Below are 27523 nucleotides of genomic sequence, written 5' to 3'. Positions count from 1 at the left end.
TGCTATATATATCTACACTACCGCTAACAAAAAAATAAACCGCTATTGCTATATATATTATATATATGTGGATATATATATATAATTATATACTCCCTACCTGCCTATTCTAATAGAATAAAAGAAAGAAAGGTAGATAGATAGAAAAAAAGATAGATGGATAGATAGATTGTATAGATAGATAGAAATCTATCTATACAGAGAATGTTTTAGAGTGTAACTGTATTTTTTTGTAACTAACTGTAATCTTCTGGCAGCAATTCTCCCGAGTCTCTTCTTCTCCTCAAACTGAAACAATGTTTGAGGAGAAGAAAAGAGGCAGGAGATTTACTGCCAGAAAAGTCAAAATAAAACAAATGTGGTCGCTGTGATAGGTTTTCACAGCGACCACATGTTCAGGGACCATCAGATTGGTCCCTGATACTCTGCCCAGTGCCCAGAGCTGTTGGTAACAGCGTGGGCACAGGGCTGTGTGCACGCGATCGCGTGCACACTGTTTTATAAGCAGGAATGCATGTGATCGCTGTGATTGGTTGTCACAGCGATCACATGTTCAGGGGCCAAAAGATTGACCCCTGACATTCTGCCCAGTGCCCATGGCTGTTAGTAACAGCCAGGGCATAGAGCTGTGTGCACGCGATCCCGCGTGCACAGTCTCTGAAGTGCGGCCGTATATATACTATACGCCGGACTTTAGAGACCCTGACAGCTGGCCGTATAAATACGGCCAGCGGTCGGGAACCTGTTAAGAAATTTCTGTGGCTGATTACAATACTATAAAGTTATACTGTTAAAGAGGGAAAAAAACCTCACATGCCGAAGTATATATTTTTTCTTTATACAAAAAAATAAATAATTTACAACAAACACCTCCAAGGCTTGTTCTGAACAATCCAGAGAATCAATGAGCATTCATAACAGAGTGTAAAACATAGCAGAATCTGCAATCCCAACGTCCACACATCCATTGCAGAGTCCAATACTAGAAACGCCAACACAAAACTCTAGACGGTCTGAATGTGTTACACGTGGTTCGTTGTGATATTGCAGTCATTGAGAAGCTGCTAAGGCTGTATTAACATATGAAAGTTTTTTTTAATTAAAAAAAAAAAAAAACTGCAACAAAACCTTCATATATGAATACCGCCTTGCACAGGCTGGTCCAGCTTCTCAATATGAGCATTTACTGCAAAAAAACCAAACAAACACAGTGGTGTTACTACCAAAAAAGTGTCATACTTGCCAATGGCTTGTGCTGCAATATGAGGCCCCATGCACACGACCATAAAAATCCCCCATAATTGCGGCGCGTAATATGGTCCGCAATTACAGACACGTTTAGTTCTATTGGGCGCGGACACCTTTCCGTATTGCTATGGATAGGTGTCCGTGCCGGGAGTTATGGAGCATGTCCTACTTTTCGTATGTTACGGCCCACGCTCCCATACTTTGTATGGGAGCATGGCCTAAAAATGCGGCCTGCGGCCATCCGTGCCCGCAATCGCGGGCCGTGATTACGGGCACGGCCGTGTGCATGAGGCCTTAGAGCATGTTTTTGTTTTTTTTTAACACTGCTGTATGGCATCTCTGTGTGAAAGCTGTATCTTTAGTGTCAAAAACGGGATTGAATCCAGTCAGAGGAAATAAAGGGAATCCGTGCTAAATATACAACTATCACATTGAGCTTTAAAAGCTACGTACACCTTTGACAGTTTGTTTTTTTTAAATAAAATTTTGCATCAGTGTGCTTGGTGCAACTTCCTAAATACAGTTTTTTGGTTTTTTTTTTTTAAATTGTACTTTGAGATACAGCTGCTTTGTATTCTGTATACAGAGCAGCTGTATCACTTGAATCCTTAATGTCCACCTGTTATGAACTTAGATGGGATCGTTAACAGATCGATCCCGCCAGTGCCACGGACCAGACGGATACAGGATTTCAGCGCTAGATGCAGCTGCTCTGTATACAGGATAACAAAGCCGCTGTATCTGAAAAGTAAAAAAAATAAAAAAATAAAGCGTATCTAGGAAGTTGCACCAATCACACTGATGTACAATTTTATTAAAAAAAACTATGTCAAATGGTATACATAGCCAGCAGTGTGAATAATGTTCACATGTGGCAGATTTATTGCAAAAATTTCTGCGACTGAAAATCAGTTCCATACACGTGGCTGGGGTTGTTCCTGTAGCATGTGCATAGATTTCTGAAGGTCACATTCAGATGAAATTTCTGTGACAAATCTGCCATGTCTGAACGTACCCTAAAGCAGACTGGATGCACATTTTTTTTTTTTTTTCCATTCCAATAATATTTGTGTGGGATGAGTTATTTGCAAATATATAAGCTTCAAATCACAAGTCTAAAGCTTCTTCTTCCACTGTTCTTTTTTCTTCTTCAACATATTTCTCCTGAAATGCCAGTGTTCTGCAATGTAAGTTAAGGCCTAAGTCTCAAAGTTTTTCTTTAAGGTGCATGACTGCCAGATATTTTATTTAAAGCAGCGTTTCTCAGCTTTAGTCTTCAAGAGACCCAAACAGGTCATGATCTGAGGAAACTCCATAGAGAGAACACCTGTGGTAATGCCTGATGCAGTGACAATAACTATGAACTGTAAAATACTAAGGCAATCTTAAACTTAACCTGTTAAGGGGGACTTGAGAACACTGGTAGGAATTTATTAAGACTGGCATTGCATATGCCAGTCTTAACAGGAAACAAGCTGGAGTAAGATGCGACCTCTTCGGCTGTCTGTGCGTGACACACCTGTGAATCTACACCAGCCATCATTGGTGAAGAATTGTGAGACTCAACTTGCGAACGTGTATAACAACCGTTGGGTCAAACAAGTCGATATTTAACTCTTTTATAAAATAGAGTGGTTGAGTGATGACCAATGGCGGCTTCTTCTTCTCCAGAAGATGTCTAAAGCTCACTGCCTACTAACAAAATAATATCTAATTGTAGTAGATGGTTTTACCAAATATATATTATGATTCTTCAGGTCAGTGTATAACATAATAAAATTAAGGATCACTGAAATTCAAAGGCTTCTGAGTCGGCTGTGCTATAGAAAGAACACAGGCTGCATTTGATGCTTCTATTTTCTGATATCCGGTGGAATGTTAAGTCTACGGCCATTTTTACTTGTAAGAAAAGGATACGATGTGAAATGGAAATCTGCTCCCACTGCTACAGACATGAGATTTCCAAGTGATCCATTGTCCTCCCCAAAGCAGAAGCCACTGGCTTTGTCCACAGCTTCCAGGACTCTCTTCAGACTTTGTTCATCCTAGGCAAACACAAAGCAAGAAGATAAACCCTTACATGGTAACCTAGATTACAGATACCACGCTCCCACTATTCCAGAGTGAACTATCTATCTTAATATTGGAGTATACTACAAGGAGAACTAATCTAAAACAGGTCCCAATTAATTAGGCGCATTTCTGGCCGTCCGTGCGCCAGAAAGTCAAATCTACTTGGCATAAATAATAAAAATTGTTTGGCCACGGGCAACCCCACTCCTTCCACCAAACTCTGCCCATTTTTTAGAGAAGTGCAGTGAAATTGGAACAAAAGTCAAACTTTTTACCCGCAAATTGCGACTTTTGTGCAGTTTGCGCTTTTTCTACGGCAGAATATTTTAACTATGGGTGACGTATGGTGTATGTAACAGGCTAAACATAAGAGACAAGACAATTTGATCAGCACATTCCAGCAAAATGAAACAAAACGTGTATGCAGGTGCAAAACAATGTACACAAGAAAATTGTGACAGCACTCTGCGAACAACAATGGCACCTAAACACTATAAATAAATAAAATATGCATTGCTGCTGAATCTACTTACAATAGTGAGGTTCTTAGTGCACATTTTGATCAAATTGTGTGAGCCCACCTGCCACGACAAGGTGACCTCTATCATAGAGGTTGCTTAGGTTCTGATCAGCTTTTCTCGGAAAGCCAAGCAATTAGTGCACGGGCTAAGACTTTCTATTGAGCACGTACAACAATTGCTCAACTTTCCGAGCAAAAACAATCAGAAACTAAGCGGCGTGCTTCTGCTTATTCGTTTTAGCGATAGGTGGGGGTCTCAGCGCTTGGACCCTCACCGATCAAAACTTCTGACACGTCACTGTGACATGTCAGAAGTTTTTTTTCGTTTATTTACACATGGTCCGTAAAAAGCAAAAAAATTTGGTGGGGATCGCTGTTCCTGGCCGTTAGTCCAGGGTGTCAATTGTAATACACAGCTGACACCCGCAGCGTATGGACCAGGTGCAGCACGTGAGCCCCTCCATACACGGACGTTCTATTACGTCGTGGTGCGCGAAGGAGTTAACCTGTACTACAAATATACAGTAACTTGTAATGTTCTGTTTGCTATACACCAAACGATTGCAATGAATTACTACACAAAAAAAACTTCTCTCCAGTCTTTCCTGACCTTGACGCTAAGTGGCATGAATGATACGAGCCCATAATCCTGAATGACCCCTGCCAATTTCTCATGAAGACTTCGGTGGCGCCGGAAAAATGGGTCAGAGGTTAAATGTTCCACCAAATAAGAAAGGTCCATAACCTCAGTGTAGTAGTCGATGTTAAAAGCTGCAAAGGAAAAATATTGTTCAATTTTTTACTTCAAGTCAGGGACTACCATCATTGCCAAAAACCCAGAAGTGTCCAACCTTTTGTTAAAGGGTAACTAAACGTTACACAAACTTCTGACACGTCATACTGAAGTCTATGAGCCCATACATCGGCTTTCCGGAAAAAGCCGAACATAAACGCTCCTGCCATTTTGTTTTAGCGATTGGTGGGGGTCTCAGTGCTTGGACCACCACCTATCAAAACTTCTGACATGTCACTATCACACGTCAGAAGTTTGTCGAACGTTTAGTTACACTAAGAATGATAGTCTAAACAACAGGTTGGGCTTAAAGGGATTTTCTCACAATTATCACCTATCCACAGGATAGGTTACAAACATCTGATCGGTTGGGGTCCGACAACTGGGACCGCCACCAATCACGAAAACAGGCTTACCTTGCTGTTCCTGGGAGCCCCATTTGAATGGAGTGGTACGGCGCATACTGTCACCGCTCCATTCATTTCTATGAGGCTGCCGAAGATTGCGCTCGTGATAAATTATGATTGTGGGAAAACACAAGCATTAAATAATAGAACAAAACTATAATTTAGGCTCTGTTTCCATCTGACGAGGCTTCTGTTTACAGCAAAAGCCACAGCGCGGCGCTAGATACAATACCACCGGCGCCTGGTGAACCCCATTGACTTATAAGTGCTTCCGTCATGGTCTCTCTATGCAGGACAAGCTGAAGAAATTTGCAACAGGGACTCCAAATGGAGTCTCCAATGCAAACACAGCCTAAGGCTGGATTCACACGAACGTGGCGTTTTTGCGGACGCAAAAACACTGCGTTTTGCGCGCGCAAAAACCACTTGACAGCTCAGTGTGTCATATGTGTATGATGCGCGGCTGCGTGATTTTCGCGCAGCCGCCATCATAGAGATGAGGCAAGTCGAAGTCAGTCACTGTCCAGGGTGCTGAAAGAGTTAACTGATCGGCAGTAACTCTTTCAGCACCCTCGACAGTGAATGCCGATCACAATATCGAGCAACCTGTTAAAAAAAAAAAAAAAGACGTTCGTACTTACCGAGAACTTCCCTCCCGGCCGTTGCCTTGGTGACGCGTCCTTGGTGACGCGCCTTTCTTGACATCTGGCCCCACCTCCCTGGATGACGCGGCAGTCCATGTGACCGCTGCAGCCTGTGCTTGGCTGGAGCTGTCACTTGGACTGAATTGTCATCGCGGGAGTTCAGACTGGAGGAAGAAGCCGGGAGTTATGGGTAAGTCAGAACTTCATTTTTTTTTACATGTTCATGTATATTGGGATCGGAAGTCCCTGTCCAGGGTGCTGAAACAGTTTAACTCTTTCAGCACCCTGGACAGTGACTATCTCCTGACGTCGCGTACCGGAATTTTTTTTGCCGGGTTCGGTCAAAACGAGTTCGGCCGAACCCGGTGAAGTTCGGTTCGGTTGTCCGGGTTCGCTCATCACAAAGACACTCTGTTTGGATGTTTGTAAACAGAAAAGCACGTGGTGCTTTTCATTCATCCTTTTGACAGCTCTTGCGCGAATCACGCAGTTCGCACGGAAGTGCTTCCGTGCGGCATGCGTGGTTTTCACGCACCCATTGACTTCAATGGGTGCGTGATGGGCGAAAAACGCCGAAAGAACGGACATGTCGTGACTTTTTTTCAGCAGACTCACGCTGAGTATAAATCACGCACATGTCCGCACAGCCCCATAGACTAATATAGGTCCGTGCAATGCGCGTGCAAATCACGCGCATTGCACGGACGTTTTTCCCGTTCGTCTGAATAAAGCCTAAATGTTTCATGGTTTGCTCACTTCAGGAACAACTGCCCTTACAATACAGATCCTGTTATGCCACAGTCCTGTGATGGGAGTCATTAACAGTAATGCAAATGGCAGTGAGCGGTGATCTCTTAAGAGATAAATAGGTTAAAAATCGACATCCTGACAGCTCTGTCCTCAATATAACTTACATCTCCTGAATATAGAAATGGTGCAGATATGGAAAAAAAAATTCTAAATCAGTCCCAAATTTGTGATATTTTTTTAAATCTTTGTGATTGCGGTCTATTTCCAAACTGTGACATTTATTTACAACCTTGGAAAAGGTTCCATTAACTCAAATACACTTCCATGGCCATAGTGGTCTGATACTTTCACTTGGGTGACACCAAACCCCTCTCTTGAATATGGTTTAGTCCGGACTAACCAGCCTCCGCACTCACCCAGCCGACCATACTGCTCCATGAGGTCCACCTTAGAGAGGATGTTGATGTGAGGCAGTTCTATGTGAAGCATTGTGCTCAGGGACGTACATAGGACGGAGATGAACTTGGCCGGATCTGTGCAATAATGGGAATCCACAAGATGCACAGCACATAACTAGAAGGGGGAAAGCAGAAATATTAGTGAACATCTCAACCCCGACCCGCATGCACTTATAAAACATCCTCTCATCTTTTATATTACAGGTTAGAAATTAAAAGCCATTAAGACCTAAAAGGACATGGGGTAGTGTAATAGTCATTCAGCTTTAGACCCATGGAAACCTTATTTAATATTGCCATTGATGGATGGCACTGGATGAAACATATCCATATGCCAGGCCTTCAGTTGGGTAATCCTGGTGACAGGGGAAATTGGCATGACTGCTGGAGTCCATCCACATTACTGAATGCTATGGTGTTGCCCACTGTGGGTTCGTTTACATGTCTATCCTGGTCCTAAATGATCTGCACGGTTCCTGCTCCCTGACGTGGGGTCCTCACCCTCAGTCCCCAGCTCTGCAGCTGCTGTAGGATATTGGGCAGAGCAGGGTGGTGGGTGTACAGCTCCACTTGTCCAGGGCAGTCAAACAGCAGGTATGTCCCCCGGAGACTTAGCAGCTGATCCCGTAGCCAGTCCAGGTTCCCGTGTAAATACTCCATACAGTACAGCAGAGCACCGTTAGGTCCCAGATGTAGCTCCGACATCACCTCTGTGAGAGCCAGCAGATCCCGTAATGTGACCGCTGCCCCGGGCTCGTCTTCCCCGGCAGGGTCCAGATTAATGATGGAAGCACGGCGGCCCATGCGGGTGAGAAAGGCATGCATGGCACGGACATAGGTGGTCTTTCCGGAACCGGGGGGGCCAATCACCACCTGACCAAAGCCAAGAAGCGGCCGCTTAGAGCCGCCGCTCGCCATCTCCATGTCGCCGGTTTGTGGAAACTACTTCCTAGGCGGCGAACATTGATGACGTCACCTGGAGTAGACTGACAAATGACGTTAGTTCATGATTTTCTAGTAGCGGGCTGATTGAAAAGCCGAGCATCAAGTACTTCGCCGTCACATCCACCAGTTTATCATATGAGGGAGAGTAGGTGCCGCACAGGAGCCGAGTGATGTGCAATTATTCACACTTGCGTAATTGGTCCGGGTTTTGGATCCGTTTTTTAAGCCAAAATCAGGAGTGGATTTAAAAAAAAATATATATATATTTTTTTATTTTTTACTTTACTTTAGGATCCACTACTGGATTTAAAAAAAAAGATTGATGAGAAATACTGATCAAATACATAAGTATATGAACGAGGCTCTAGTCCAGTTTCTCACAAGCTTAAAGGGGTGATGTGGGGACCAAAAATGATTAGCAGTGTACTCACTGCAGTACGTGACTACAGGTTCTCCAGCACCCGGGGCAACAATTCAGCTTCAACCTCTTTCCCGATATTCCCTTCCCCCTCGCCATGTTTGCTTTCACTACGAATCAATGAGGTGTCATGTTTTTCACCTTTTTGTTATGTAACTCGAGCATAAAACCATTTATACGTTTTACAAGCGATATAGTTATATAAGGGAGCAGGGGCGTAGCTAAAGGCTCATGGGCCCCGATGCAAAAATTATTACTGGCCCCCACCCCGCAAACTTCTCATGGCCGACGGTCCGCAGCATCGCTGGGTCTCCTAAGTGACCCAACAATGCAGCACTAGCAGCCGGGGCGTCACTAAGGCTGGGTTCACACACCCTATTTACGGACGTAATTCGGGCGTTTTAGCATTGAATTACGTCCGAAAATGCGGCTCAAAAGCGTTGGCAAACATCTGCCCATTCATTTGAATGGGTCTTACGATGTTCTGTGCCGACGGTAATTTTTTTTTTACACGCCGCTGTCAAAAGGCGGCGCGTAAAAAAGACGCCCGCGTCAAAGAAGTGCCTGTCACTTCTTCAGACGTAAATGGAGCCGTTTTCCATGGACTCCATAGAAAAACAGCTCCAATTACGTCCGTAATGGACTCAGCGAAAGACACCTGCACATGCCATTACGGCTGAAATTACGGTGCTGTTTTCTCCTGAAAACAGCACCGTAATTTCAGCCGTAACAGACGCTGCCGTGTGAACATACCCTCAGGGCTTAAAATGTCAGGGAAATAGCCCCAATACAGATGTGTCCGCCCAAAAAAAAGTGTGTATATGAGACAGCATAGCATATCTATAGCACTACGACCCTATAAACTATGGATAGGATTAGATACAGTGGCTCAGCAGACAGTATCACACATGATAGGATTAGATACAGTGGCTCAGAAGGCAGTATCACACATGATAGGATTAGATACAGTGGCCCAGCAGACAGTATCACACATGCTAGGATTAGATACAGTGGCTCAGCAGACAGTACCACACATGATAGGATTAGATACAGTGGCTCAGAAGGCAGTATCACACATGATAGGATTAGATACAGTGGCTCAGCAGACAGTATCACACATGATAGGATTAGATACAGTGGCTCAGAAGGCAGTATCACACATGATAGGATTAGATACAGTGGCTCAGCAGACAGTATCACACATGATCGGATTAGATATAGGGCCCAGCAGACAGTATCACACAAGATACGATTAGATACAGGGCCCAGCAGACAGTATCACACATGATTGGATTAGATACACAGCTCAGCAGACAGTATCACACATGATTGGATTAGATACAGGGCCCAGCTCGCTGACATTGCGGCTCCAGCGCTGGACCCAGGATAGGTAAGAATAATAATTTTGCTTCTTTATGTGTTACTGATTATTTTTGTGTGTTTGGGTATGTTCACACGTAGTCAACCAAAACGTCTGAAAATCCAGAGCTGTTTTCAAGGGAAAACAGACCCTGCTTTTCAGACGTTTTTTTACCAACTCGCATTTTTACCAACTCATTTTTTTACCAACTCGTTTTTGGAGCTGTTTTCATTGGAGTCTATGAGAAAACAGCTCCAAAAACGTCTGAAAGAAGTGTCCTGCACTTCTTTTGACGAGGCTGTATTTTTACGAGTCGTCGTTTGACAGCTGTCAAACGACGACGCGTAAATAACAGGTCGTCTGCACAGTACGTCGGCAAACCCATTCAAATGAATGGGCAGATGTTTGCCGACGTATTGTAGCCATATTTTCAGACGTAAAACGAGGCATAATACGCCTCGTATACGTCTGAAATTTGGCCGTGTGAACATACCCTTTGTGTTTTTTTTACAGGTTCGGTTGTTGGACTTCGGATTCGAGGACTTCAATGACGGCGTTTTTTTTTATTCTCAATAAAATGGTTAATGAGGGTTGTTTTTTTATTTCAATAAAATATTTTTTCTATGTGCTTGTATCTTTTTAAACTTTATCACCGCCTTAGTAATGGCCGCTGGCTGATTGACCACCTCCATTACTAAGGCGGGCTTAATATTAGCAGGTGCAGAGGCTAACACTAACCCCCATTATTACCCCGGTACCCACCAGGAGTACTGGGAAGAGCCGGGTACGAACCAGTACCCGACCATCTGTAGTGACGGGCAGGCACCGGAGTGGCCGCAGGCAGGTAGTATTAGGCTAGGGAAGGCCAAAAACAGTGGCCCTTCCCACCCTTGTAATGCTGCCTGCTGCTGTGTTGCATCTGGCTGGTTATGAAAATTGGGGGGGGCCCCACATCGTTCTTTCCAATTTTTTTTTTTTTTAAATGACGTGGGGTCCCCCCCATTTTTCATAACCAGCCAGATACAATAAAGCAGCAGCAGCAGCAGCAGCCTAGCATCACCAGGGTGGGAAGGGCCACTGTTTTTGGCCTTTCCCCTCCTGATAATACCAGCCTGCGGCCACCCCAGTGGCCAACCATCACTACAGATGGTCAGGTACTGGATCGTACCCGGCTCTTCCCAGCACCCCTGGTGGTGGTGGGTACCGGGGTAATAAAGGGGGTTAGTGTTCGCCTCTGCACCGGCTAACACTAACGCCCGCCTTAGCAATGGACGTCGTCAATCAGCCGGCGGCCATTACTAAGGCGGTAGTAATATCGTTTAAAAAAAAACCACAAAGACATAGAAAAAATATTTTATTGAAATTATAAAAAAACCCACACAGCCCACATTAACCATTTTATTGATAATAAAAAAAAAACTGTCATCGAAGTAGTCCTGGAATCCGCCGTAGTCCAACGACCGAACCTGTAAGAAAACACACAAAAAATGATTAGTAACGCATGTGTTAGGCTTAGATACAGGGCCCATGTGTGATACTGTCTGTGGGACCCTGTATCTAAGCCTACCACAACGTAGGCTTAGATACAAGGTCCAGCAGACAGTAATCTTATACAGTATAAGATTACTGTGTGCTGGGGCCCTGTATCTAAACCTACAGTGTGGTAGGCTTAGATACAGGGCCCAGTAGACAGGATCACGCATGGGCCATGTATCTAAGCCTACCATGTGATTGGCTTAGATACAGGGCCCAGCAGACAGGATCACGCATGGGCCATGTATCTAAGCCTACAGTGTGGTAGGCTTATATACAGGGCCCCCAGACAGGATCACACATGTGCCATGTTTCTAAGCCTACCATGTGATTGGCTTAGATACAGGGCCCAGCAGACAGGATCACACATGTGCCATGTATCTAAGCCTACCATGTGATTGGCTTAGATACAGGGCCCAGCAGACAGGATCACACATGGGCCATGTATCTAAGCCTACCATGTGATTGGCTTAGATACAGGGCCCAGCAGACAGGATCACACAATCTGTGATCCTGACTCATGGGCCCCCTAAGCCTGATACATCGTAGGCTTAGGGGTTGTGCAGTCCCTAAACATTGATGGCCTATCCACAGGATAGGCCATCAATAGCTGATGTGTTGCCCGGGACCCGCAAATCAGCTGTTTTGAAGGGGCCGCAGCACTCGTACGAGAGCTGCTTCCCCTTCATTTCACTACTTGCTCACACTGTGAATCGCCGACACGGATTCACAGTGTGACCGGAATGAAGTGACAGGAATGAAGGGGAGCAGCTCTCGTACGAGTGCTGCGACCCCTTCAAAACAGCTGATTGGCGGGTCCCGGGAGTCGGACCCCGCCAGTCAGGGCTAACCTTACCTTCCTCCTAGGCCGCGACGGGAGTTCTGTCGTCTCGATGCTGTGCGCGGCGCATAGCGCTGTGACGTCATGCGCTGCGCACAGCGCTTGACGTCAGGACCTCCGCTGCGATCCGGAACCAGGAAGGTAAGTAAAGTATGTTATTATAGTAACAGGGGCCCGCGGCCCGAGTTACTATAGTAACTTTTTATTGATGTGGTGCGGGGGCCGTGGGCCCCCCTGGCTTCGGGGCCTGGTCGCAATTGCGACCGCTGCGACCCCTATAGCTACGCCAGTGTAAGGGAGTTAACATAACAAGAAATTAGAAGAAAATAAATAGAGGTCAGTGCCGGACTAAAACAGATTGTGTAACTGAGGCTAATGAGACTGGTGACATAATGAACAGCCTCCTCTTGTAGATAGTGCCACACACCTCCTCTGTAGATAGTGCCACACACCTCTCCTTGTAAATAGTGCCACACACCACCCCTTGTAAATAGTGCCACACACCTCCCCATGTAGATAGTGCCACACGCCTCCCCTTGTAAATAGTGCCATACGCCTCCCCTTGTAGATAGTGCCACAAACCTCCCTTTGTAGATAGTGCCACACACCTCCCCTTGTAGATAGTGCCACACACCTCCCCTTGTAAATAGTGCCACACAACTCCCCTTGTAAATAGTGCCACACAACTCCCCTTGTAAATAGTACCACACACCTCCCCTTGTAAATAGTGCCACACACCTCTCCTTGTAGATAGTGCCATACACAGCCCCCTGTAGATAGTGCTACACACAGCCCCCTGTAGATAGTGCCACACACCTCCCCTTGTAGATAGTGCTACACACCTCCCCCTGTGGATAGTGCCACAAACGCCCCCCCCCCTTGTAGGTACTGCCAGCCCCCCGGTAATTAGTGCCACACAACACCCTCCTATAAATAGCACTACACCCCCCTTCCTTATTCATAGCGCCTTTGGAGCTCCCTAGAGGTGCCCATGATGTCTCTCTCCATATATGGAAAGTGACACCAGGAGATTCTCCAGGAGCTGAATCCCCGGGAAGTGCGTCGGTAACGCTTTGGCTGGGGATTCCTCCATACCGCCCAACTGTCAAGTACCACAAAGAGGGACAACCGATGGGGCGTGCATAGCAACACAGTATAATGCCCTCATAGCTGCCATTAGTAGAATGCCCCCATAAAGTATAATTCTCACACAAATGCCCCCCCATACAGCATAATGCCCCTATAGCTGCCCCATACAGTATAATGCCCCATACAGTATGCCCCATAGCTGCCTTCATACAGCATAATGCCCTCAGCTGCCCACATACAGTAGAATTCCCCCACAGCTGCCCCATACAGTGTAATACCCCTATAGCTGCCCCCATACAGTATAATGTTCCCTTAGCTGCCACGATACAGCATAATGCCCCACAGCTGCCCAATAAAGTATAATGCCCGTATAGCTTCCCCATACAGTATAATGCCCCCATACATTATAATGCCGCCTTATATGCCCCCATAGTTTAATGCCCCCTTAGATGCCCCTATTGCCAGTGCCCACATAGATAGTGCCCACAGTACCCATGTTCCTTGCTTCAGCATTAGGTTCAACTGTATCTGCGTCCTGAGGACGCAGATAAGGTTGACTGCGGGACATGCCCAAGGCCATCCGGGACAGTTGGGAGGTATGATTCCTCTCCTGGAGGAGGAGGAGACCCTGACGTCACTGTCCATATATGGATAGTGACGTCAGAGGGGGTTCCGCTCCAAGAGGAGTATTTAATTATCTGTGCCCGGCACGGCGCTCCACTAACTTCTCTCCCAGTTGCGCCTGGGACGCCCTAGCTACTCCCCTGTGTGAGTACACTCTCTAATATACATTCTGGTCCACTGTCACATGGATTCTGAGATTTGAATCGATTTTTATAGCGCTGGCGGGGGACTGGAAGTCTAGTGGCAGTCTTCCTTCATGACGACACGACTCTTCATTATGTGACCGGCCCCGCTGTACTCTGTAATCGCTGTACCACTGCTGTACATAGAGTAGAGTGGAGCCGGTCATATGACGAAGAGTCGTGACATCATGAAGGAAGAATGTGCAAGTAGACTTTCGGTCCCCTGCCACCGCTATAAAAATGTATTCAAATTTCATAACTAGCGTGACGGGGACTACAATGTATATTAGTGAGTGTACTCACATACTGGAGTACACTGCTAATACTTTTCGGTCCCCACATGACACCTTCCCGCCACAGCCATTTTTCAGATTTTATTTTTTTCCTCCCCCACATTCCAAAAGCCATAACTTTTTTATTTTTCCATAAATATAGCCCTATTAATGCTTGATTTTTGCGGGACGAGTTGTAGTTTTTAATGGCACCATTTATTGTACCATATAATGTATTAAGAAATTGGAAAACAAATCTTTGTGGGGTAGAAAATGAAAAAAACGAAATAAAAAAAACAGCGATTCCTCCATTGTTTTTTTGCGAATTCGTTTTTACGGCGTTCACTCTGCAACTAAAACAACATGTTAACTTTATTCTGTAGATTAATAAGATTACGACAATACCAAATTTATATGTATTTTTTTCTATATTTTACTACTTTTACACGAAAAAAAAATTACTTTGTGTCGCCAAATTCGGAGAGCATTAACTTTCTATTATTCCACCGATTGAGCAGTATGAGGGCATATTTTTTGCGGAACATGCTGTAGTTACTATTGGTACTATTTTGGGGTACATGCAAGTTTTTGATCACTTTTTATTTCATTTTTTTGTGGGAGATGAAGTGTCCAAAAAACAGTGATTCTAGCATCTTACTTTTTTTTTTTACGTTGTTTACCGTGCGTGTTTTTTTTTTTTACTTTTAATATATTTTGTTTGTACATAAAAAACACATTTATGTAACTGATTTAGACTTTTTTTTAATGATTTAGTCCCCCTAGGGGACTTGAACCAGCGATCGCTTACAATATATACTAATGTATTGCAGTATATCGCCTCTCTGACGGGCTTCTATTAAGACCTGCCTCTATCAGGTCTTAATAGGAGCACAGAGATGGCAGACCTGGGGGCCTTCATTATGTCCCCAGGCTGCCATAACAACCATCGGCACCCCGCAATCGCGTCGCAGGTGTGCCAATGGGCTGCCCAAAGGTGTCGCTCCCCTCTTTCTAACACTTTAAATTCCACGGTCGCTATTTACTGTGGCATCTAAAGGGTTAAACGAGCGGGATCGCTCCCAAGTGTGATCCCGTTCGTTACAGTAAAGTGTCGGCCATATCATACAGCTGAGCCCACTCCATACTTCCCCTACCCGGCGATGACATAAGAATACGTCATACATCAGGAAGGGGTTACTCAGGTTGTTTAAAAAAAAAAATACTAATGGCTGCAAATGTCCTGAAGTAAAAAAAAATAAGAATCATTACACATTTATACTTTTCCCCGGCTATCCAGCGCTAATGCTTCAGCAGTGCTCCCGCTATTTGTTTACTTACAGGCAGCATGTGACCGCTGCAGCCAATCGGAGGACTCAGAGGTGATGTGTCATATTCTTGGCAGCATAGCGCCTATCGCTAAGCATTCATGCCAGGATTACAACATGACTAAGCAGCGGTCCTATGCTGCCTGCATGTAAACAAACATCGGAATGACCGCTGGAGCATTAGCGCTGAATCGCTGGTGGAAGTAGCCGGAAAGTAATAATAATTTTTTTATTATTTCAGGACATTTGCAGCCATTAGTAAAAAAATAAAATGTAATAGCCCCTTTAACTCCTTTCCGCAAAATCACGTACAGTTATGTGATGGGAACTGGTGTTTTAACGCATTCCCACGTAACTGTACGTGAAGGAGATGGATCTAGCTCAGGAGCTGAGCCCGCACCATCACCGCCGGAGGCCAACTGTATGTTACAGCTGGCACCCTGATGTTACGGCCAGGACCGGAGCTAGCCTCCGATCCGGGCCGATGAACCCCTCAGATGCTGCATTCAATAGAGATCGCAGCATGTGAGGAGTTTTTAGCAACCGGCACCCCAGAAAAATGATCGCTGGGTTGCCAGTAACCACAATGGCAACCGGAGGCCTAATACCTACCTCCTGGTCTGGCAACAACGGAAGCCTCCTATGCCCGGCTCGGCGTCATCAGCAGTGGGTGTCTGCTGTATGTTACAGCGGACACCCCGCTGTATCGGCGGGGACCGGAGCTAGCCATTAACCCCTTCGATGCAGCGATCCAATGCGATTGCTGCATCTTAGTGGTTTGTAGCAAATCGGCAGCTTGCCTAACAATGGCTTCCTGTCTGCCATTACGGAAGCAAATTAGGCCCCATCCGGAGGCGGAGCCTGATCGTCTTGCTGTCAGTGAACAACTGACAGTTCTAATACATTGCACTACATAGGTAGTGCAATGTATTAGAACATCAAACAAATAGTTGGAGCTTCAAGTCCCCTAGTGGGAATAAAGAAAAGTGGAAAAAAAGAAAAATAAAAGTCGTAAAAAATACAATAAAAGTTTGAAGTAATAAAAAAAAAAACACAATCGCCCTTTTTCCCTTATCAAGTCATTATTGAAAAAAATAATATAGCCATACATATTTGGTATCGCTGTGACCATAACGAACTGAACTATAAAACTATTATGTTATTTATCCCGCGCAGTGAATGGCGTTAAAAAAAAAAAAAAAATACCACTGTTTTGGTCCCACAGGGACTTTGCAAATGCGACATACCACCCAGAAACCAATCCAGCAAAATCTGTAATACAAAAGCAAATGGCGCTCCTTCCCTTCTGAGCCCTACTCTGTGCCAAAAAAGCAGCTTATGACCACATGTGGGGTATTGCTGTACTCGGGAAAAATTGATTTAGAAGTGTTGGGATTCTTTTTTTTCCTTTATTTGTTGAGAAAATGAAAAATTTTGAGTTAAAACTTCGTCTTATTGAAGAAAAGGGATTTTGTTTATTTTCACTGCCCAATTCTAATAAAATCTGTGGGGTCAAAATGCTCACTACACCCCTAGATGAATTCTTCAAGGGGTGTAGTTTCGTGAATGGAGTCCCTTTTGGGTAGTTTCCACTGTACTGGTACCTTAGGATCTTTGCAAAAGTGACATGGTGCAGAGAAACCAATCCAGCAAAATCTGTGCTCCAAAAGCCAAATGCCGCTCCTTCCATTCTGATCCTTGCCATTTGCCGAAACAGCTGTTTATGACCACATATGGGATATTTCCGTATTCCAGAGAGGTTGCTTTACAAATGTTTGGGTTCTTTTTTTCCTTTATTTGTTGAGAAAATGATTTTTTTTTAGCTAAATCTAAGTCCTATTGGAAAAAAATGGGTTTTTTTTATCTTCACTGCCCAATTCTAATAAAATCTATGAAACCCCTGTGGTGTCAAAATGCTCACTACACCACTAGATGGATTCCTAAATGGAGTAACTTTTTTGGCATTTTCACAGTTTTGGTCCCTCAGGGGCTTTGTAAATGTGACATGGCCTCCGCAAACCATTCCTGCTAAATTTGAGCTCCAAAAGCCAAATAGCGCTCCTTCCCTTCTAAGCCTTGCCGTGTGTCCAAACAGCCGTTTATGACCACACGTGGGGTATTGTTTTACTCTGGAAAATTGCTTTACAAATGGTGCAGTGCTTTTTCTCCTGAGAAAAAATTAGCTAAACCTACATTTTCTTTAAAAGAATGTAGATTTTCATGGCCTACTTCCAATAATTTCTGCAAAAAACCTGCGGGGTCAAAAGGCTCACTATACCCCTAGATAATTTCCTCAAGGGGTGTGGTTTCCAAAATGGGGTCACTTAGCCTAAAATATTTTCTAAAAAAAAGGAGTCCCCAAAATCCTCTAGGTGCTCCTTTGCTTCTGAGGTCCGTGCTTCAGTCCACTAGTACACTAGGGCCACATGTGGGATATTTCTAAAAACTGCAGAATCTGGGCAATAGATATCGAGTTGGATTTCTCTGGTAAAACTTTCTGTTACAAAAAAAAAAAAAATTGATTAAAAATGAATTTCTGCAAAAAATGAAATTTGAACATTTCACCTCTAATTTGCTTTAATTCCTGTGAAACGTCTAAAAGGTTAAGAAACTTTCTAAATGCTGTTTTGAATACTTTGAGGGGTGACGTTTTTTTTATAATGGGGTGACTTATCGGGGGTTTTTGCAATTTTTTTCTACATTTTGGTGTTTTTCACAATTAAATACTGAATATATCGAGCAAATTTTGCCAGTAACATAAAGTCCAATGTGTCACGAGAAAATCTCAGAATCGCTTGGATAGGTAAAAGCATTCTGAAGTTATCACCACATAAAGTGAAACATGTCAGATTTAAAAAATGAGGCTCTGTCCTGAAGGTCAAAAGTAGCCAAAGAGGGAAGGGGTTAATGCAAGTCCCAGCCCGATCACGTCTAATAACGTGAACTAACAACATCATCGGGATCTATGAAGCTGTTAGTTCGGGCCATTAGATTAGTCGTGTGGCCATAATACAAGCACAACAGTCAGATGGTATTAAGCTCGAGTAAAACTAACCTTAATTTGTAGGTGTATACATATATTAGAGCTTCATCTGGTATAAACCCATTTGTACATACAGATGCAGCAGATCTGAATTTGTCATGTTGGCACAATTTGCTTAATAGGACCACAGATATTTCTAATGAAACCTAAACTTATCTACATCTGTATGAAGATCTAGTCTGGAGCTACTCAGAAACTCTTGTGGACATCTGCAGTCCATAGGCCCTATATTTATCAAGCAGCCGCCGCTGCCACTTTTTCTGACACTTACAGATGTTCCAGAAGTCTCGGGAAAAGAGCATGCAGTCGACTGCGCTTTCCAATAAAAGAGCATCTCGCAAAAAATTTAACTGTTTTAAATGTGCAATAAATATATATCAACTATGTGGCATACGTTGTGAAAACTCAAAACACCGAATGTGTATGTATATGAGGCAAAAAAAATAATAATATCATAAAGTAGCTGTATTAGTAACCAAAATATATTTATTTAAATTTAATACACCACAAAAATGCTAAAAACATTTAAAATCAGCATAGAAATGCTATACAAGAATCACTGGGAGGGGGGCCACCCTGATAAGTGGTAAACAATAGAAACCCCTACTCACTCACCTAGACCCCTCAATAAGCGTTTAACCCCTTAGTGACCAGCCCATTTTAGGCCCTAATGACCAAGCTATTTTATTTGTTTTTCTATAGTCGCATTCAAAGAGCTATAACGTTTTTATTTTTTTGTCTACATAGCTGTATGAGGACTTGTTTTTTGCGGGATTAGTTGTGCTTTTTAATAGCACCATTTTTGGGTACATATAATTTTTATATTAACTTTTATTAACCTTTTATGGGGGGATTATAAAAAAAAAATGAAATTCCGCCATTGTTCTATGCGTTTTTAAATTTACGCCGTTCACTGTGCGGCGTAAATAACATGTTATCTTTATTCTATGGGTCGGTACGATTACGGCGATACCACATATGTAGAGGTTTTTTATGTTTTACGACTTTTGCACAATAAAAACACTTTTGAACTAAAATTATTTGTTTTTGCATCGTCGCTTTCCAAGAGCAGTAATTTTTTTATTTTTCCATCAATCTAGTGATTTTTTGGGCTTGTTTTCTGCGGGACAAGACGTAGTTTTGAATGGTATTGTTTTGGGGTGCATGGGACTTATTGATTCATTTTTATTATGACTTTTTTGGGGGGCAATGGAAAAAAATTGCAATTTCGCCATGTTTTTTTGCGTTTTTTTTTTACGGTGTTCACCTTGCGGTTTAAATGACATATTAACTTTATTAATGGAGTCATTACGGTCGCGGCGATACCACATATGTGTACTTTTTTTTTTTTTACACTTTTACTAAATAAAACCAATTTTTATGGAAAAAAATGGTTTCATTTATTTTTTTACTGTACTTTTTATTAATAATCTTTATTTCACTTTGATTACTTATTTTATTAGTCCCACTAGGGGACTTTACTGTGCAATCTTCAGATCGCTGCTATAATGCTCTGGTATACTTCGTAAATCAGTGTAAATCTGACAGGCAATCTGTTAGGACATGCCTCCGGCGCGTCCTAACAGGCATATGTCCAGGGCAGACCTGGGGGCTTTTATCAAGCCCCCGGCTGCCATGACACCCCATCAGAGACCCGCGATTGCATTCGCGGGCCGCCGATGGTTGACAGAGGGAGCTCACTCCCTTTGTAAACAAAGTTAAATGCCGCGGTCGCTATTGACGGCGGCATTTAACGGGTTAAATGGCCGCGATCGAAGTAAACTTCGATCGCGGGCGTTGGAGCAGGAGCTCAGCTGTCATCAGACAGCAGAGCCCCGGCTCCTGCCTGCACGGGAGACCCGTGCAGGACTTAGACTAGGCTGATGTGAAAAGGCGTCAGCCTAGCCTAAGGCCCCTTAGTGACCGACGTAAAAAGGCGTATTGGTGGTCACTAAGGGGTTAATATGTGAAACATATAGCAAAATGTTGCATCAGATCACCGTATCCTGGTACTGAACCATGAGGGGAAAAGGGGATTGTGGCATACGTTGGACATACATACCAAACGTGGTGTGAACAGAGCCTTATTTACTAAAGATTTCCGCACAACCTGGCGTAGCTCATTAGCTGTGCCATATACTCTTTAACTGGTACATATTACAATTTACTAAAATTCCATACTGGCGGACCACCCAGCATTATGCCAGTACAAAAGAACATTTAAAGTGTAGCTAAACGTTTGACATGTCAGAAGTTTGGATTGGTGGGGGTCCGAGCACTGAGACCCCTACCAATCGCTAGAACGAAGCAGATGAAGTGTTCGTGTGAGCGCTCAGCCGCTTCGTGTCTGTTTGGCTTTTCCCGGAAAGCCGATGTATCGGAGTACGGGCTCATAGACTTTGTATTGAGTCCGTACACTGATACATTTATTTCCGGAAAAAGCCGAACAGACACGAAGCGGCTGCGCGCTCACACGAACTCTTCATCTGCTTTGTTCTAGCGATTGGTGGTGGTCTCAGTGCTCGGACCCCACCAATCCAAACTTCTGACATGTCACTATGACATGTCAGAAGTTTGTCAAATGTTTAGCTACACTTTAAGTAAATAGACACTTCGGTATTGGTCAGTGCATGTGCCATAGCATCACTTGGATTTCGATTTTAGATTGCAGTTCTCAGTATTGTATGGTGTCATTCTTAGGTTACTATGCCGACAGGTTAATAATAGATATAGAGTGACTAATTTGGTATGAATGTTGTACTACTCAGAGTTGTGCACGGTCATATTCCACATAATGGCAATACTGTATATAACCGTGTATATATGGCATATAGAGCAACCGCATGGTACCTTTGATTAGATCTTCACAGACATTTTGCAGTTTGCGTGATCGAGAGCTTTGGATTGCCGAAGTGTTTGATATCTCCTACATGGTTTTATTATTAGCCGGATCTACCTATATTCTGTCATCATTAAAGTTAACCTGTCACATCAAACATCTGAACCATGCAAATATCACATTACTTCTCCTGCACGATAAAAGCGGTTTAAAAAAAATTAAATTAAATTACTGTTTTTTTTTGGTCATTTTGCCTCCCCCCAAAAAAATGGGCATTCTTAAAAAGTTTGGCACCACAAAACGGTACAAATAAAAACTACAACTCACCACATAAAGCATGTTAAAAAAAAAACAGCTCAATTTATTAGTATTTTTTTTAAATAGTGTTATTAAAAAAAATAAAACGTTTGGTATAACTTTGGTAAGGCTGTATTCATACTGACCCGCAGAATAAAAAAGTTAACATGTCATTTTTATCACATGGTGAACGCTGTAAAAACATTAAAAAAAAATAAAAAAATTTCGGAAATGCTGTTAAAAACATTTTTAAAAGCTTTTCAATTTATTATATGGGACATTTAAAACTACAACTTGACCCGCAAAAAAAAAAGGGAACGGAATCTGTGTCACCCAAAAAATAAAAAAGAGAAAAAGGATTTTACAGTGAGTACAAAAAAATAAATGTTTTCATTAAAGGTCAGTGTCTTAAAAGGAACCTGTCACCAGCATTTCATCTATTAACCCATAACGCACCTTGATGTAAGTGCGCGTCAAGGTGCAGGGGTAGAAGAATAGAGCACGTTCACGTGCTGAGTGCGCTCCATACGTTGCGGGTTCAGCTGACAACCGGCACTAATGACCAGGAACAGCGATCGCGCTGTTCCTGGTCTTTTAACCCATTAAATTCTGCTGTAAATCACAACCGCAGCATCTGAGACGCTATAGTGAGGGGGCGGCCCCCTCTGACAGCTCATCGTCGCCCCCACAACGCAATCGTGGCGTGCTGATGGTTGTCATGCCAGCCCAGAGGTCTAATTAAGGCCCCCAGGACTTCCTTCACTATGCCTCTGCCACAGGCAGGGCTTAACAGAAGCCGGAAAGTACTACTATACACTGCAATACATTAGTATTGCAGTGTATTGTACCAGCGATCCAACGATCGCTGGTTCCAGTCCCCTAGGGGGACTAATAGATTGTGTAAAAAACAAAAGCCAAATAAAGTTTTTAGTAGTGAATATTTTTTTTTAAAAAAAAAGCCAATTTTTCTCCTGAAGTAATGTAAAAAATAAACAAAATTGGTATCGGTGCGTCCGTAAAAGTCCGAACTATTACAATAAAGCATTATTTAATGCACACGGTGAACGCCGTAAAAAAATATATATATATAAAACGCCAGAATCGCTGATTTTTGGGCAACTTTGCGGTGGAAAAAAAAAGTGATCATAAAGTCATATGTACTAAAAACCGGTACCAATAAAAACCACAGCTCGTGCCGCAAAAAATAGGCGCTCAATCGATGAAAAAATAAGAGTTATGGCTTTCAGAATATGGAAAAAACACATTATTTTTGTTTTCTAACAAATTGTTTTTTTTTTGTAAAAGGAGTAAAACATTAAAAAAACCTATATAAATCTGGTATCGCCGTGATCGTATTGACCAGAAGAGTAAAGTAAAATTTGTCGTGTTTACCGCACGGCGAAAGACATAAAAACGAAACCCCCCAAAAAATGGAGGAAACAGTTTTTTCCAATTTCACCGCACATAGAATTTTTTTTCAGTTTCTCAGCACGTTATATGGTACTTTAAATGGTGCCAATAGAAATTATAACTCCTCCTGCAAAAAAACAAGCCTTCACACCACTCTATTAACGGGGAAAAAAAATAAAAAGTTATGGCTCATAGAAGACAAGGAGCGAAAAACGAGTTTTTAAAATAAAAATAAAAAAATGGCTTGGACTGTAAGGGGTTAAACCGGTATTTTGCAACACCTGGTGGTAGTGGGTGAAAAATCTTTTTTATTTAACCTATAATTATCTTCTACGTAGGCTCTGTACCTTTAGTATTCCGTTTTTTTTAGATCCCACGCCATATGCTAATGAGCATAAGAGTCATATATTCAGTCAGTCATATCTTTATTCCTCAAGCCTATCTGAGTTAACCCCGCCTCCTTACTTTTGATTGACAGCTCCTCGCCTCCCGCCCAGCACATACGAAACTCCAGCAGGCATAAGAAGAGGAAAGAATGAGACTGACGGATTATCACCATAAAATGCCCGAAATGTTTACAGACCATTATTTACGGGCGGAGGAGGAGTTTAGGAGAGGGGATGAATAGCTGCCAGCGAAGGGTGAGTAGAGTTCAATAGGTGAAATGCTGATGACAGGTTCCCTTTAAAGCATTACCAGAGGGTGGGGAAAAGGAGTCAGGCTGGGTTCCCACACTTCGTAAACGTCGCGGAATTTCCGCAACGGAATTCTGTGCGGAAATTCAGCAGCATTTACAGTAGCAGCAAAGTGAATGAGATCGACCACAAGGAGTAGAATGCGGTCCCTCTAAGGGAGACTCTAGGGAAGCATTGATCTGGGCCACTATTTGGGATGGCAGGCGTTCCAGGGACTCAGCCATGGTCTGGGAGAATCTGGAAAAGGTCCCTTATGGCCTGGAAAAAGGACTTTTCCCGGTAAGGGGAACCACATACTTGGAGGGTCCATTGTCCTGGGTGGTTCTGGGTTTCAGGCACTGGGAGCATAGCAAGGTAGACTGGTAACAGGGGAATGTTTTATTGCAGTGACTGCAAGAATAGTGCATTACCACCGCCACGAGGGGCTGGTAAGAGGAAGACATGTTGTTAACAGAGAAAAGGAGAGAAGGACTAGACAAGTGTCAGATGGAAAGGTAACCACATCTGTGAGGAAAACTAGCCCCCTGGAGAAAAAAGTAGCCACAGGCAAGATGGAGAAATCTTCGGTAACCTCTCACATACAGTGGGGTTACCAGTTTGCCACCTGCGGAGGAAAAATAAATGGTTAGGTGACCGGCGGTGGAGGAAGCGCAGAGGAATACCTGTTTCCTGGCACCCGCAGGGGGTAGGCTAGGCTGGCAATCCAGGCTTACAATCAACTGAAAAATACAAAGGGAAATAAAAGAAATTAATAAAAATAAGTGCAGTCCTACAGACACTAAGCCAATACTGAATAGTCCAGTGTCTGGGAAGGATTTGGCCTGCCTGGGTGGAGCCAACACTCTTTTCCTACCTAGTGTCAGCCTTCTAGTGGTAAGGGCCTAGACCCATGGTGCAGTGTCCTTCAATGACATTAGAAATCGGATTTCTTGGTAATGTCCTAAAAATGTCTCAGAAAGGAGCAGACGATTGATCACAGTACAGCGGTTGGGAGAACATGGGGAGCTCACACAAGGACACTGATCAGGACCCTTTGCCACTTCATTAGAAGTAGGCACAGAATTGCAGGCTGGGGAAAAGGGTGCATTGCTCATGAATGCGGCCGGACATAGCAGGTAGTGCTCATGAAACTGATAATTGGTTATACATCCTGCAGAGGGGGAATCTACTGAAATACATTATGCGGGTGACATTATGGTGAGGAATAATGTAAATTACTGAAGTACACACGCACGACGACATATTCTGAAGATTCATCTGGAATGACAGGAACACTAAGCGGACTCATCGTGTTGCAGTTCGATTTTAAATGTACCATGTCTCTTCAATTCACCTGTTTATTCATTTTAATGCTGTGATCAAATCCACGTATTCAGAGTCACAGGGACTTATTTACAGTCAGCAGGAAATTGCTATGTTAAGAAGGTTGTGGTCATTCCACAGAAATGCATTGTGTGTGCTGCAGCAAACTCGGAGGGTTATATTTATATTAAGGGTGCAATATTTCATGCAATATGTTGAGACATGCACCATTTCCATTGATTTTTGTAAGACCTCCATTGAAATGTAGTGGAAAATGAGAAATAGTTCATTTGTATGAAACTCATATTCGTCTATTTTCAGTAACACTGAGGCCTTATTCAGACGAACGGGAAATACGTCCATGCAACGCGCGTGATTCTCACGCGCGTTGCACAAACCTATATTAGTCTATGGGGCCGTGCAGACATGTCCGTGATTTTTACTCAGCGTGAGTCCGCTGAAAAAAGGTCACGACATGTCCGTTCTTTGGGCGTTTTTCGCGCATCACGCACCCATTGAAGTCAATGGGTGCGTGAAAACCACGCATGTCGCACTGAAGCACTTCCGTGCGAACAGCGTGATTCGCGCAACAGCTGTCAAAAGGATGAATGAAAACAGAAAAGCACCACGTGCTTTTCTGTTTACAAACATCCAAACGGAGTGTCATAATGATGGCGGCTGCGCGAAAAGCACGCAGCCGCGCATCATATGCTGAGGCCCCACGGAGCTGTTAAGTGCCTTTTGCACAGGCAAAACGCCACGTTTTTGCGTGCGCAAAAACGCCACGCTCGTGTGAATCCAGCCTGAGTCAGAGTGGATTCTTACCATTACATTGGGAAGTGGGCTAATTTCCAGCACATTTGATTTATTTTCGTTACGTTTAACCCCTTAATGACCAGCCTATTTGAGATCTTAAAGAGGCTCTGTCACCAGATTTTGCAACCCCTATCTGCTATTGCAGCAGATCGGCACTGCAATGTAGATTACAGTAACGTTTTTATTTTTAAAAAACGAGCATTTTTGGCCAAGTTATGACCATTTTTGTATTTATGCAAATGAGGTTTGCAAAAGTCCAAGTGGGCGTGTTTAAAGTAAAAGTCCAACTGGGCGTGTATTATGTGCGTACATCGGGGCGTTTTTAATACTTTTACTAGCTGGGCGTTCTGACGAGAAGTATCATCCACTTCTCTTCAGAACGCCCAGCTTCTGGCAGTGCAGACACAGAGCGTGTTCTCGAGAGATCACGCTGTGACGTCACTCACAGGTCCTGCATCGTGTCGGACGAGCGAGGACACATCGGCACCAGAGGCTACAGTTCATTCTGCAGCAGCATCAGCGTTTGCAGGTAAGTCGATGTAGCTACTTACCTGCAAACGCTGATGCTGCTGCAGAATCAACTGTAGCCTCTGGTGCCGATGTGGCCGACACGATGCAGGACCTGGGGCAGGAAGTGAGTGAATCACAGCGTGATCTCTCGAGAACACGGCTGTGTCTGCACTGCCAGAAGCTGGGCGTTCTGAAGAGAAGTGGATGACACTTCTCGTCAGAACGCCCAGCTAGTAAAAGTAGTAAAAACGCCCCGATGTAACACACATAATACACGCCCAGTTGTACTTTTACTTTAAACACGCCCACTTGGACTTTTGCAAGCCTCATTTGCATAAATACAAAAATGGTCATAACTTGGCCAAAAATGCTCGTTTTTTAAAAATAAAAACGTTACTGTAATCTACATTGCAGCGCCGATCTGCTGCAATAGGAGATAGGGGTTGCAAAATCTGGTGACAGAGCCTCTTTAACCCCTTCCCCCTGCTTGCATTCTGGGCCCTAATGACCAAGCCATTTTTTACGTTTTTCCATCGTCCCTTTCGAAGAGCTATAACTTTTTTATTTTTGCGTCGACACAGCTGTATAAGGTCCTGTTTTTTGCGGGACATATAATTTAGCACCATTTTGGGGTACATATAATTTATTCATTAACTTTTATTAACTTTTTTTGGGCGGGGGGATAGAAGAAAACCTGACATTTCATCACTCTTTTTTTGCGCCCTAAATCTACGTCGTTTACCGTGTGGTATAAAATAACAATAACTTTATTCAGTGGGTTGTTACGATTGCAAAGATACCAAATTTGTATAGTTTTACTACTTTTACACAGTAAAAACACTTTGCGTCTCCATATTTGAAGAGCCATAACTATTTTATTGTTCCGCCGATGTAGTTGTATGACGGCTTGTTTTTTGCGGGACGACTTGTCGTTTTTATTGGTACCATTTGAGTGTAGATTCGACTTTTTGATCACTTTTTATCAATTTTTTTAAAGTCAGGATTCACAGAAAACAGCAATTTTTCCATTGTTTTTTGTTTTATTTTTTACAGCGTTCACCGTGCGGGTTAAATAATGTAACAGCTTTATAGTCGGGGTCGTTACGGACGCAGCAATACCAAATATGTG

The 27523-nt window shown here is 43.4% G+C and overlaps 1 protein-coding gene and 1 long non-coding RNA gene across 3 annotated transcripts; one reads left to right on the top strand and one right to left on the bottom strand.

Annotated features, from left to right (window-relative positions):
• Positions 1–819: 819 nt before the first annotated feature.
• Positions 820–7888, bottom strand: GPN2 (GPN-loop GTPase 2). The gene is made up of 5 exons (XM_075853452.1): positions 7395–7888; positions 6852–7008; positions 4452–4612; positions 3166–3293; positions 820–2428 (listed from the first exon to the last, which is right to left on the bottom strand). The coding sequence occupies exons 1-5, from the start codon at positions 7815–7817 to the stop codon at positions 2356–2358; spliced, it is 942 nt and encodes a 313-aa protein (XP_075709567.1). The 5' UTR covers positions 7818–7888; the 3' UTR covers positions 820–2355.
• On the top strand, positions 7735–24496 carry LOC142743066 (uncharacterized). Of its 2 annotated transcripts, none has more exons than XR_012881489.1 (3): positions 7735–7891; positions 23550–23712; positions 24154–24496. It is a non-coding gene; the product is annotated as an uncharacterized LOC142743066 (long non-coding RNA). The 2 variants fall into 2 exon arrangements; XR_012881490.1 differs by lacking the exon at positions 7735–7891 and adding an exon at positions 15604–15696.
• Positions 24497–27523: the final 3027 nt, after the last annotated feature.

The sequence above is a fragment of the Rhinoderma darwinii genome, chromosome 2 (genome assembly GCF_050947455.1).
Source record: "Rhinoderma darwinii isolate aRhiDar2 chromosome 2, aRhiDar2.hap1, whole genome shotgun sequence".
NCBI classification, from domain to species: Eukaryota; Metazoa; Chordata; class Amphibia; order Anura; family Rhinodermatidae; genus Rhinoderma; species Rhinoderma darwinii.
The sequence above is the reverse complement of the archived record's forward strand: the minus strand, read 5'-3'. Positions and strand labels throughout refer to the sequence as shown.